This window comes from Toxotes jaculatrix, chromosome 21, assembly GCF_017976425.1.
Source record: "Toxotes jaculatrix isolate fToxJac2 chromosome 21, fToxJac2.pri, whole genome shotgun sequence".
NCBI classification, from domain to species: domain Eukaryota; kingdom Metazoa; phylum Chordata; class Actinopteri; family Toxotidae; genus Toxotes; species Toxotes jaculatrix.
In genome coordinates this window covers 1005355-1019147 of record NC_054414.1, presented here as the reverse complement: position 1 = coordinate 1019147, position 13793 = coordinate 1005355, and the positions used below count along the sequence as shown (strand labels likewise).

Below are 13793 nucleotides of genomic sequence, written 5' to 3'. Positions count from 1 at the left end.
CAGAAGTTCAGAATGTACCCTCAGAGTTTACCGATGAACATATTCAACAATCTAAATGCAGAGTTTATTCATCTGTTCGCTCGCTGTAACAATCTGTGAGCATGCATCATCTCCACACACCGAGGCTGTGCTGCAACATAGCATAACTTCAAGTAGCCAACGTTTTTGTTTCACCATTCTAATGTACTGTAATAGGTGCCTGGTTACTTTGTGGTTAGTTTGTGAGCCTTAACGCTAAAACTTGTTCATCATGTTCAGCAGTGAATTTAGGTTAAAATATTTGAAACACAACCCTGAAACACAAATGACAAACTCAAGCATGCTGATATTTTTAAGAGTCACCTCCAACATGTAGTGTTGCTTTGTGGGAGATTCTCATCTATAAGATCGAGGAATCTTAAAGATGTTCTGTGTTATGAATTTTTTTTTAATTGTTTAAATGGAGCCTGAGCTGAATGCCGCAGTCTCACAAGCTAAGCGCCGCAGTCTCACAAGCTAAGCTTAGTTACCTGTCAGTGGTGTCCATTGGGAAATGCTCATACCTCATACTCTGTGATACTTCTTTCAGTCAGAAGGTTTTTTTTTTTTTTTTCCCCTCGAGCAGGATAATCAGGCAGCAGCTAAATTAATCTGCCAATTCTTTTCATTTCAAAATGTTTTTATTGAATTGTTTGGTCTACAAAATATTATAAAATAGCGGGGGACAAAAAAATCACCATTTTTTTCAGTTTACTATGACATGAATCCCCCTTAACATGTTTGCGTTGTTTCACACATTTGTTTTTATATTTGCTAGAAATTGGACTTAAACAGTTCATCAATTATCAGAATAGTTACGGATTTATTGTCGATCTTCTTCTTGATTATGTATGAAAATAATCCTTACAGCTCCGCAGTTCGTAAATCAGCGCTGATCATATTTTGCAGCCTTACTTCTCTTTTTTTCTATATTCTCAGTCTTCTTGTCTGTGAAGATTTTGTGTGGAGGTACAGAGGCTCTGTAGGTCCGTCTGTGCCTTGTGGATAGTTAAGGGACAGCACTGTCCATACAGGACGTTTTTAAGCCATCGTCGTTAACACTGCACTACTACCAGCCTCAACCAAGGAATGTTAAATCCCTTAAACAGAACTCACCCAGAATGAAAGTCGACATAGGAAACCTCAGGAAAAGTCACTGTGAAATAAAGGTGGACGAGTCCAAATCAACCAAATCGTACCTGATGTAGTAGGCGTAGGCAGGATACTTTTCTAACTCACGTGTTACTCTCTTGCCTCTTTCTGCTTACTGTTAGATTGTTATATAAAAGCTGAAATGCAAACTCTGATTGTGTACTACATCAAGAAAAGCGAACAAGCACTTTGTTGCTCACACAAACACCAGCTTATTTGATGTTTTTTTTTTTTTTTTTTTTTTTTTTTGTTTTTTTTACTCATGCAGTACTTCTGCTGTTTGTCCTTAAATCAAATCAACGTATGTACGTCTTCAGGGTAATTCAGTTTTCTTGCCGCTGCACTGTGTTTGCCGGCTTCTGTACTGTCTGTGGCCTGTTTGGGGATTTCTTATTTCCTTCTGCATTATTTTGTGCTTTGCTGAAAGTTTTATGTTTGGATTGGCGACTGGATTGGAAATAAAAGTCTTTTTTTTTTCTTTTTTTTTAATTAATTGAATTATATTGTATTTTACTGTCACTGATTTGTATTTTTCTCCTCTTCCTCTTATGATATTTCATCATCATAGTGTACATAGCTACTATGGCATTACAGCAACTGTTTAAACTGATGATGATGTTTTACAGGATATTTACTTTCAGGCCAACCCATGATTCAGTGTTTCTGAAGGCTCTGAAGTAAATCAGAAGAGTTAGCTGAGTGAATTAACCATGTATAGTTCAAATATAATGATGATAATGGCTTTATATTTGCTTTCTGGGGGTGGTGTTGGGAGGGTTGACACACAACATGACACAGAGATGAACAAAACAAAGTAGCAAACCATTTTTACACCACTCTGCTTCTGATTAAAGGATGAGGCTGGTGATAGTAGTAACTAGTGACCATCTGCCACTATCTGGGGTCAGGTTGTAGTTTATTGCCAACACCACTTTCTAAAAGGTCGTCCTTTATAAAAGGGGTAAAAAATGGCTTTATTAACCATCTATTAATAGTAATACATTACTTACTAATGATGTATACATCATTTATCATTATCATTGTTAGTAAATAATTCATGAGTTCTCACTTTCAAGTGTGTGTGTGTGTGTGTGTTAGTTGGGATTGGCTCCAGCCTCTTCATGACCCTCTGAAGGATAAATGGGTTTAGCTCATAGGTGGATGGATCATGGGTGAGATGTTCGTGAAGATGTTGCTCATCTTCAGGAATCCAAATGTTTTGCTATCTTAACTTCCTGCATGGGAGCATCATAGGGGAGAACTGCAAAGTGGTTTCCCTGATTTTTCAGTCGTTAAACAGGTTTAGTTTTACTTTTGTCTTTAATTTCATGTTATAGAAACCTGCCTATATTAAAAAAAATTTTGGCATGGATTTTCTGTAAAATACTAAAACATCCATCCTCAGCAATTTGTAGAATAAATGACAGAAAACTACTGTTTTTTTTTTTTTTTCATCTTGTGTTGTCTTTCCCTCTAGACCAGCTTAGGGGTCTGCTTTTTCCCATGACATGACCATTTCTCAAAGTCAGTCTTCTCCACAAACACAGATCCAGCAGTGGAGCACTGGAGGTTTTTCCAGTTGAAAAGGTTTCCAGGAGTGAAGGTGTTACCTACCACCTATGTGGATCCTCATTTCACACAAAGACTGTCATGTCCCCGAAGAGGGACCGGTCGTGGTCAAAGCCTCCTCTTGAGCACTGCGCTTTTCCCGATGCCGCCAAGCCGTTGGTAGAGCCTCACGTCCAGCACACAGAGTCCACTCGTGTGTTGTCAGGCAAGCCCATTGACACCAGCAGAGGGCTTGTAGAGCAGGAAGCTCTGGGAGCTCGGGGTCTGTGAAGGGTAAAAATCTCATGGGGGCACAAAGCTGTGATGGGCTGCTGGACACGGGGAATGAGCCTAACATAAGGAGGCAACCGACAATGTGTTCAACATGTCTGACTTCCCTCCTCTGACTAATGGAATATTTTCCATTGCTCTAGTATCTCTAGTCAGCAGGATGGTGTATGTATTTTAAGTGGGGTTGGTTCATTGTTGCAGCAATTTATATAGCATTACATCACAATGTCTGCCATTATAATGGAGGAAAGTCAGAGTATCAAAAGTCTGCTTAGATAATTGCAGGACAGCTGTTTTGCCAAACCCAAGGATAAAATCTTATTTCTTCTTTTTGTTAAAAGTATGAGTCATTTCACCTTTGTTTATGCTCAGCAGGTAAAAGCAGGCAAAGATAAAGAGGAAGCAAAGACAGGCAGACAGAAACAGGGAGGGTGGGGCTGGAAAGCTGCAGCTGGGACGACGTAACAGACAATCCGTCAAGAGTGTAGGTGGAAACCGACCGGTGCATCTGCTGGGAAATGAATGGGGGAATGAGGAACAGGTGAGTAGGTGGGCAGGTTGGAGTCAGGTGACTGGAGGGCGGGAAGAATAGGCCAGGGTGACTGCAGGGCAGGGAGGGTGTGGCCTGGTCTGAAATGAGGAAAGAGTTGAGTGATACTTGGCGAAGGCAGGCAGAGAATGAATGAAAGAATAAATGAATAATTGAGCGCACGGAGAGGATGGTGTTGCTGTAGGTTGTCAGACTGTCAGCACACAGTGTGGCAGTGATCTTAAACACAAGTCAGTGGTGGAATGTAACTAAGTGTAAGTTACTTGTACCTGTACTTGAGTATTTCCATGTTCTGATACTTCACATTTAAAATGATGATAGAGTATTTTTCTGTGGTATCGCTACTCACACTGCAGCAGAGGTTCCGAATTCTCCTCCCACCTCTGACAGAACGATGGTTTCACTGTTATTTCCTCTTTCATGGCGTCAACACAATCTCAGGTTTATTCTGTTAAACATGATGAAATGATAGAAGTTCTTTTAAAGTAGGCTTGAGTATAAAGGTTGTGTTGTAAACACGCCTGTGGGTCCAAAAGTTGTAGCCAAGGTCAGTGCACTGCAAGGCAGTCCCTGCTCTGACTTCACATTTAGATCGCTACATTAAAGTCCTCTTTATTTAAATAAAGGAGCAACAACACAGTGTAAAACATACTCCATTACATAGATGCAGTGTTAGTCTGTGACCTTATATATATATATATAATATTTTATATTTTATATTTTATATTTATATTTATATTTATTTATTTATTTCCTTTTTTTATTGGTTGGTTGGTCAGTTGCCATTACAGCCTGTGTGCTGTGTCATCAGTTGTTATGCAAGAGACATCTCCTGATTCATAGATTCATAGTATAGAGTATCTTTATACATTAAGTTTTACGGGACTTTCAGTGTAACTAACTGAATTTGTGTTGTTATATTGTAGTTAGTTATACTGTAAATGTATGATGTTCTCTGTCTTACTAGAAACAACATACACACCAAGTGTAGACCTGTACAGGTCTACATTTTAGTAAAGTACAAGAAAGCTCTGAAGCATCTTCTTGTGTACTCTGACCAGTACGCCACAGTGATTATACACTCCACAGCTTATTAAGACATCTCAAACACCAGCTTTTATGGAACCTCTGACCACATTTGAAAAGGGGGCCCTGGGTAATAAGCACACAATTATGCTGACGGTCTTTGAGCTTTGTTTCCGCCTTGAGCATTGAAAGATTCACCTGTTGAAAGGTTTTCACCTCGTGCTTTTTCATCACATGATCATATGACATGTACCTGGAATCAGGACGCCACTATTACCATCACATGACAGCTTGATCACACGACAAACAGTGCCCTCTCACAGAAATGTATTTCTGCAGAAACTGGATCCCCTGATTGGCTGTAAGTTATAAGCGAGGTAGCACCTCTCTCTCTGATTGGCTACAAGTTATAATCGAGGCAGCACCTCTCTCTCTGATTGGCCCGCAGCCTTTCAGTAAACCAGTGCTTCCTGGTTAGCTGCAATTGGGGATATAGACTTGTTTTTAAACCTGTTCAACGGTGGGAAAGTCTGGCATTGTTGACGAGGGATCAGAATGTCTCCCAAAATCGGCAGCAGCCTGGCCCTGGTCGTCGTCTTCTCTCTTTTTTTAACTGCACATTGTAACTTTCCTACTCTTGACCACATCAAAACGAAAGCCAGCGACAAGGCACAGGGGAGAGCAGTGGTCGGACTGCTGAGACGCCTGCTCGGGAACAGATCTACGGAGTTCATAGTGTCAGTCAACAGAAGTCTTTCCAACGATAGCCTGGATGTGTGCGAGCTCAGGTCCACTAAAAACAACAAGATAGTGGCCACGGGCAGCACCGGAGTGGCCGTAGCTTCTGGCATTTACAACTATTTGAAATATTTCTGCAACTGCCATGTTTCGTGGTCTGGTGATCAGCTGGATCTGCCGCGTCCTCTACCAAAGCTCACCGGCATCCTGCGCATCAACACCCCGCATAGGTCAGTGGCACACAGTGTTTGCATACTGACAAAGACATTCACTGTTCAAAGAGCTGTTACCACCAGCTCGTTGACTCGACACGTATCCAGTTCACTGAGAGTTTATTCCGCCAGGACGCGTTGTGAGTTCGTAAATGACTACTAGCTAAATTACTGCTAGCTAAATGACTACCAGTTAAAAGACTACTAGCTAAGTGAATACCAGTTAAATGACTGTTAGCTAAAAGTCTGCTTGTTTAATGACTACTTGTTAAATGACTATTAGCTAAATGACCACTAGCTAAAAGACTGCTAACTAGAAGACTGACTACAAGTTAAATGACTAGAAGCTTAAAAACAACTAGCTAAACGACTACTAGCTAAAACGTTGTCGCTTTCCAAATCAATTATTTGTATGTCTTCAGTGTTATTCTACGAGTTCATTAGATTTAGCTGTTAGACAATTGTAACATTGCTTAGTACAGCTTAAATCACAGTTATAGAATGATCAGATGTCTTGAGAGTCATAGAGGTGCTGACATAGTTCATGTATTTCATCAGCAGCTAAGAACATCTATAAATCTGAGTTTCTGTGCTCAGACAAAAAGTTTTTTTCTTGACACAAACTTTATGAACAAGACTGATGGCAGTATTTGGAGGGCACATAACCCCCCCCACCAGCCCCTCCTCTTCACTCCTCTTCAACACAGCACAACAAAACTCATGGGTGCATGACAAATGCTGCACTGTGGCACATTATTTTTCATTGTTTACTGTGAGCACTATGGACGTGTACCATGGCTCGGCCCTTTAAAGCACCCTTCCTTTCAATTATCTGTTATGCATTAGACCCGCATCAGCTCACCCCAGTTATGTCATGTGCACAGTAGTTAGATTGAAAAAGCTATGGCACACATGGCACAGTTTGGTTTTCCCATCACTGTAACATAGTGGTGGAGGGCAACTCTTAGGTCTTTGGAGGCTTTAATGAACTGCAGGTACCTACAGCAATAGTATGTGCCATTTAACGTGCATGTTACTCAGCAATATTCATGTTGTAAATACACTGAATAACACATAGGTGTATCAAGTAAACTTAGAAGTGTTTGGGACTTTTAATCTATGGGAAATTACCTATGTCAAACTGGATCTACCCTGCTAGTTTTAATATACAGCGCATGCCATAAATATCTGTACAGTGACGTGTTTTCTGTTGTCTCCACGCTCCTGCACATTGGATTCAGAATGAAAATAATGTGGATGGTGCACTACAACAAATAGAACTGGGTGTAGTGTTTTGTAAGTTGGGTGTGAAAAACTAAGAACAAGGCAGGCTTTTAAAAGAGTTATAATATAATATATGGCTGCAGCTCCATCTCCTTGGCCGGAGCCCCGAGGCATTTTCACATTAAGGTGACTGGGAGGAGCGGATTCATTTAAACTAACGTCATCATGACACAGCCAGATTTCATCAAGACCAAATAAATGAATATGATAATCTGAAATTAAATCATTTACTAATACAGCTTTAGATGACAGAGATCTAACGTTTAAGAGTCCACATTTAATTCTCCTATTTTGTTGTTAATTTTTATGACTAACTCCTCTTCTGTTCTGTATGCTTTTGATTTATTGGGGGGGCAGACACAATCTCTGTGGGGTTTTTGGGAGGTTGACTTCTGTAATGGAAGCGCAGAAAAGCATGTAAGACTGCAACTCTGCCTCTTGGTCTCAACTCTGTGTTGTCATGGTTTTGGACTGCTAATAAACTCGGCCAAACTTCTAGATTTGAGAGCAGCTCCGTCCAAAATGGGGTGGATGGCTTCTCCACTAATCAAACCAGGTCCTCCCCAGAAAGTCCGCCAGTTATCTACAAAGCCCATGTTGTTTGCTGGACACCACCGCGACAGCCAGCGGTTCAGTGATGACATGAGGCTCAACATGTAATTTTTGTGACCTCTGATTGGTGTAATGGTGCTGCCACCATTTTTTTTTTTTTTTTTTTTAAATCTAGATTCCGTTATTACCAGAACGTCTGCACTTTTAGCTACTCCTCTGTTTGGTGGGACTGGCCGCGATGGGAGAGAGAGATCGACTGGATGGCACTCAATGGAATCAACCTGCCACTGGCTTTCACTGGCCAAGAAGCCCTGTGGCAAGAGGTTAGAGCAGAACTGTTAACCTGAAACTGATTAAACCACAGGAACACAATGAAGAACAGCTCTTAGTATCTATGGTTCCTCCATTACTGGCTTGTTTATAGTTGGATTTAGATAAGTAGGTACATGATACATACCTTGTTATGTGCAGCAGCGCGTGAACGTCAGCTTATTAACATGTTTGGTGTCTTCAGGTGTACAGATCCCTTGGGTTGAACGAGTCGGAGATTGAAGAGTTCTTCTCTGGCCCGGCGTTCCTGGCCTGGAACCGTATGGGAAACATGTTCAAGTTTGGTGGACCCCTGCCACAGTCCTGGCACGTGAACCAGCTCCTCCTCCAAGTACTGAAACCTCCAGTTTAAAGCTACTATTTGATTATTTCTCAATAAACAGGAACATCTGCCATCAGAATCATTTAAAGAGCCTATAATCACATCAGGATCCTGTATACAGTGGATTCATGTTGAACTACAAGTATTTGAACAGACCATCTGAAATTTAAAAGTGAAACTAATCTGTGCTTTGTCAGATGATAACATTTGATAACATTGTTCTCACCAACATAAAAACTGAAACCTCCAGGCAGTGGTGAAGTGTAGTTTCTATCTAGTCAGTTTATTTGCTGTTAATGCTTTTGGACTTCTGCTTTCATAAAGTTATGAATATGGGACTTTAACTTGGAGTGGAGCATTTTTCATAGTAAATCATCTCAGTACTTCCTCCACCTCTGTCTCCAGGGCAGCCATATTACCTACGACACTGTATGTGAAGGTAAAATTTAAAGTGAATACACCTGAAATGTTTGTCCCTCAAGCACAGTGGGTCAGAACTGAAGCAGGAAGTGGCTTTGTAAACAGCAGACACCACTCTTTGTTTTCTCTTCCACTTAAATTTGGCTGATGTGGTGATTTGCTATGAGCAGGTCAGATCATCTGACTTCTGGTGTTTCCAGCTGTTCCTGATCAGGAATGGTGGCCAAAGCTGCAACAACAGCAGAATTATCATTTAAAGTTCCTGTTTTTTGGTGGTTGTTGTTGTTTTTTTGAAATCACAGTTTTTGTAGTTGAATTTGTGTTTATTTAAAATGTCGACTGATGGATTTCAGCTCAGGGGCTGTTTTGGGTTGAGTCCCCTCACATAACATTTCCTCTCTTTTTGCAGTTTAAAATCTTGGAGCGAATGAGATCGTTTGGGATGATCCCCGTGCTGCCAGCCTTCTCCGGGAACGTTCCCAGGGGAATCCTCAGGTGACTCACAATTTGTACTAAAGATATTTTCAGTATGTCTAACTCTGTGTAAAGTTGTCTGTAAAGTTGTAAAGTTTCGTGATCTTTCATCTTGTTATGATGCTGTCAAGGTGAGACAGACAGACAGATGCCTGACAGACAGACAGACACCTGCCGAAGTATTCAAAACCACATCTGTGTTCGTCCAAGTACACTGTGGCATTAAGGGAATTTCTAAGAAGACAGAGTTAGAGCTCCAGCAGACCGTCATTTCTCTCCAGCCTCTGTACATTCTGTTTCCTGCACCTCTGTGTCTCAGCTCCTTGCTGAATTTCACATAACCAGTCTGTTCAGATTCAGAACCTTTGAATCAGTCAGGTGTTTCTTGTATTTCAGGTTGTATCCGGCAGCAAATGTCACCAGACTGGGGCCTTGGGCTCAGTTCAACTGCAGCTTTTCGTGCTCCTATATCTTAGACCCTCGGGACCCGCTTTTCCTCCAGATCGGTACCCTCTACCTGTCCCAGGTGGTGAAGCAGTTTGGGACGGATCACGTCTACAACACCGACACCTTCAATGAGATGATCCCTCCTTCCTCTGACCCCGCCTACCTGTCCTCAGTCAGTCGCTCTGTCTTTGCCTCAATGACAGCAGGTGAGTGTCTGGATGAATAACATCCTGTTCACATGGTAAGTTTGAAACCTGACAGTGCGTTGTAAGCTCTCTGAATGCTGATATTTTGGGATACAATTACAATAATTGCCCTAGTTTGGTGACCCGTGGACGACCTGTTGTCCCGCTCTCTTACTCAAATAGTCTCCCTCAAGCTACCCACTGAGTTTCAGCCATGTTTGAGAACTGTCCCCCTTCTTGTTCCTCATCCAAATCTCATTTTTTCACCCCAGTTGATCCTCAGGCCATTTGGCTGATGCAAGGCTGGCTGTTCTTCAGTGCTGCAGCGTTCTGGAAGCCACCCCAGATTCAGGCCCTACTACACGGGGTGCCCCTTGGACGAATGATCGTACTGGACCTGTTTGCGGAGACCGAGCCGATTTTTTCGTACACCGAGTCCTTCTACGGACAGCCGTTTATCTGGTGCATGTTACACAACTTCGGTGGTAACAGTGGTTTCTATGGCACAGTGGAGAGCATCAACTCAGGGCCCTTTAAAGCCTTGCAGTTCCCAAACTCCACCATGGTGGGCATAGGCATGACACCTGAGGGCATTGAGCAGAATCCAGTGATGTACGAGCTGATGAGCGAGCTGGCTTGGCGCAAGGAGCCAGTCAACCTGTCCAAGTGGGCGTCGCTGTATGCGATCCGCCGTTATGGCAGCACACAAGAGAACCTGACCGCCGCATGGCAGCTCCTGTTCACCAGCGTCTACAACTGCACCGTGCCGCATTACCGAAACCACAACCACAGCCCGCTAGTGCGCAGGCCCTCCTTTCACATGAATTCTGGGATTTGGTATGACCCAGCTGACTTGTACAAAGCCTGGAGGCTGTTTATGGAGGCGGCTCCTTCTCTCATGTCCAAGGAGACGTTCCAGTACGACCTCGTGGACATGACTCGGCAGGTCCTACAAGTCCTGACGACGTCCTTTTACCAGGACATCGCAGATGCCTTTCAGCGCCAAAAGCTGCCAGAGCTGCTGACCGTAGGCGGCGTGCTGGTCTACGACCTCTTGCCTGAGCTCAATCGTTTGCTGAATAGCAACCGCAATTTCCTGTTGGGGACGTGGCTGGAGCGGGCGAGATCCTTAGGCCTTGACGAGAAGGAGGCACAGCTGTATGACATTAACGCCAGAAACCAGCTCACACTGTGGGGTCCCAGCGGTGAGATCCTGGATTACGCCAGTAAAGAGTGGGGAGGCCTCATGGAGGACTACTACGCCCAGCGCTGGGGACTGTTTGTCCACACGCTAGTGGAGTGTCTGGACAGTGGACAACCGTTCAAGCAGGACGCCTTCAACCAGGCAGTGTTTCAAGTAGAGAGGGGATTCATTTACAATGGTAGGAAGTACCCAACCACGCCTCAGGGAGACACGTACCAGATTGCCCGCAGGATCTTCCTCAAGTACTACCCACAGGCCTTAAAGAGACTATAGTGAGCAGAGACTACACTGTGGGGAAAAAAAAAAAAAAAAAAACTTGTCTCAAGTTACAGCGAGAAGAATGTCTTCCTCCACCTCCAGTTCTGCATGGCTGTCCCAAAACATGTTGATCTGAGCACCTGAACTTACAGCAGCAATCTGTTCTGCACATGTAGTAACATGAGGGAAAAAAAAAACATTCTGCTAATATCCACACTAATCAAATATCCAATCATGCCTTATAAAAGAGGAGAACATTAAGATGTGGTACTGACTGTAAAGGTGAAGGCGTTGATTTAGTGTGTGCGTGTGTGTGTGCGTGCGTGCGTGCATGTATGTCTGTTGATCCTGTTTTTTGATTCAACTAGTTTTAAATATTTTTGGTAAGATTTCTTGTCACAACAGTCTCATGTCTGTGTGTTAATCAGGATGTGGCTAGCTTAGCTTAGCTTAGCTGAGCATACAGACTGGAAGCAGAGGGAGGCAGCTAGCCTGGTTCAGTCCAAAGTGATAACAAGACTAAAGCTGAGTCGTTTACAGAGTGAATACTGTGCGTTTCACCTGTTTACAAACAGAGAGAAGAAACAGTTTGTGGTTTTAAGGGCGGAGTTAGCTGCCTTAACAGTGTCTAATGAATCGTAGTTGATCCATCTGCACAGGTACTTGCGTGCAGCATCTTTGGCTACAGCAACCCGGCTTCAAGACTTCAGGAAGTAGCTCACACACATCGTGCCTGTCTGTTGTTCTGACAACAGTGATTTATTTTTTATCCGATAATGCTCAGCTGTGACGTGTACGATCTGCCATATTCCACAGCACATATACTGGAAAAGGGAAAAAAAAAAAAAAAAAAAAAAGCACAACGTATGTCTCTTCTGTGAAGGATCTCATCAGCGTTGCCGCCTCTCTCTGGCAGAATCACCTCTTCAGTGCCTTGGAACCTTAGTGATGAGATGTCATGTTTGAAATGATTAAAATGTTCTCTGTATCATTAATGCATCTCTTGTGTTCACTTCTTCTTTGTTCTAATAGATGTGATGTTCTGCCAGCATAGAAAAACCCACATGGACATTTGATCATATAGATAACGTGTGAGGAGGAACATGTGATGACATCCATGATGAAGTACTCCATCTTCGCAGTGTGAGGATGAGTAGGATAGTCCCCTGTGATCATACACATTTGTAGCCTCCATTTGAAAGGGTTCGAGAACAAGTGCATCATGACGAACAAAAACAGTTAAATCTACGTGCAAGATTTTTTACAAATCTAATGAATGAACACTCATTATCAATCACCTTTCCAACAGCCTGAAACCTATATGATGAGATGTCAGGTTTCCAGCAGAAGACTTTAATGATTTTAAACTGAGAGACACTCCCACAGGAGAGAAATCCCCCCCAACACCCGTGGAACCAAGATGGGCTGAGCATTATCTGCATAAGATCACTGTTGTAAGAACAGTTCACAAACTGTTTCTTTGTTGAATGTTACTATACCTACAGCAGTATTCTCAAACATTTTAAAGTCAAGGCCCCCAAATGAATATGCATTGTGGAGGCTCATTTCGAAGACTTATGCTAACGTTACTTGATGGACAGACGCCATTAACATCACCTCCACCTTCCAACGGACCACTCCGTCGTCACAAGTTAAATATTTCCCCTCTTCACAACGCTACGAAGTTGACTGATATAGATTATGATTCTTACCTCTCTTAAGTCTCGGCGTAGCCAAAGCAAAACTACAGACGGTTTAGAAACGTGAACACAGATTCTGGTCGTTTCTTTCGCCCCATAGTAACTTAAGTAAATATTGGACTCATTTTTCACAAGACATACCTCTTCTGAACATTTTGACACGAAAATGGCAATTTTCAGATGGACACACCAGGAGAAAATGAACTTTGACCTGTCACTGTCGCAACAACACACTCTCGCGAGATTTTGGAACAGCTCTCCATAGATTTGTCTAATGAGTTTGCATTGCGCGCATGGTCATGGGGGGCAGAACTGACTTGATTTGGAAGAAACAGCATGGCGTCTAAAGAATAAGGACTAAAAGTAAGTAATTTGTTAAATTTATCCAAGTACGAGAGAAAATTAATGCAGGATAAAGAATAAACAAGTGAAATTGGAAGTGATAAGACGCTTGCTATAAAATGTATTTCTTTTTACTAAAGAGCTGATTAGATGGAAACCCCTATAATGAACAAACACTTGATGCTTCATCATAACATAGAGTTTTACTTTTACAAAAAGTTCCACTGTATATTCCAGCAACTTGTGTCTGTATTTATATAGTATTGGAGTGTCAAAATGACCAGACGAAAACCTGGAACGACCAAGAAAGACTGCACAATTGGTGAGCAGCCTGGCATAGCCGTGTTGCAGCAAACTTGCAGCAGATATAATATTTAATACCTTATTTTCCTCCCTGCAGTCATCCCTCCCTGCAGCCACCAATGTGGAGACTGATCGGTAATATTAAGGCTGTTAACATAAGGCCATCATCCTTTCATATAGGTCACCGTGTGGCTGCAGCCTCATGTTTGGTTTGCTGCTGTGGCATTTGACTCATTATATTTTGTCTCTGAGCAGATCCTGCTAAAATATGACAAAATCATTTGAGTGTAAGAATGTGATATACAGGCTGAGACTATATAAGTTTTGCGTTGTGACAAGATGTTTTTTTTTTTTCCTGTAATGATTTTTATTGTATTTTATTACCAGCACAAGGAAGCGTGGCACAAGGGAGTATTTCAACTGTTGACTCTGTCGAA

General features: G+C 42.3%; 1 protein-coding gene across 1 annotated transcript; it reads left to right on the top strand.

Annotated features, from left to right (window-relative positions):
• Nucleotides 1–5058: 5058 nt before the first annotated feature.
• Nucleotides 5059–11266, top strand: naglu (N-acetylglucosaminidase, alpha). The gene is made up of 6 exons (XM_041067259.1): nt 5059–5553; nt 7547–7694; nt 7886–8032; nt 8853–8938; nt 9314–9570; nt 9822–11266. The coding sequence occupies exons 1-6, from the start codon at nt 5141–5143 to the stop codon at nt 11024–11026; spliced, it is 2256 nt and encodes a 751-aa protein (XP_040923193.1). The 5' UTR covers nt 5059–5140; the 3' UTR covers nt 11027–11266.
• Nucleotides 11267–13793: the final 2527 nt, after the last annotated feature.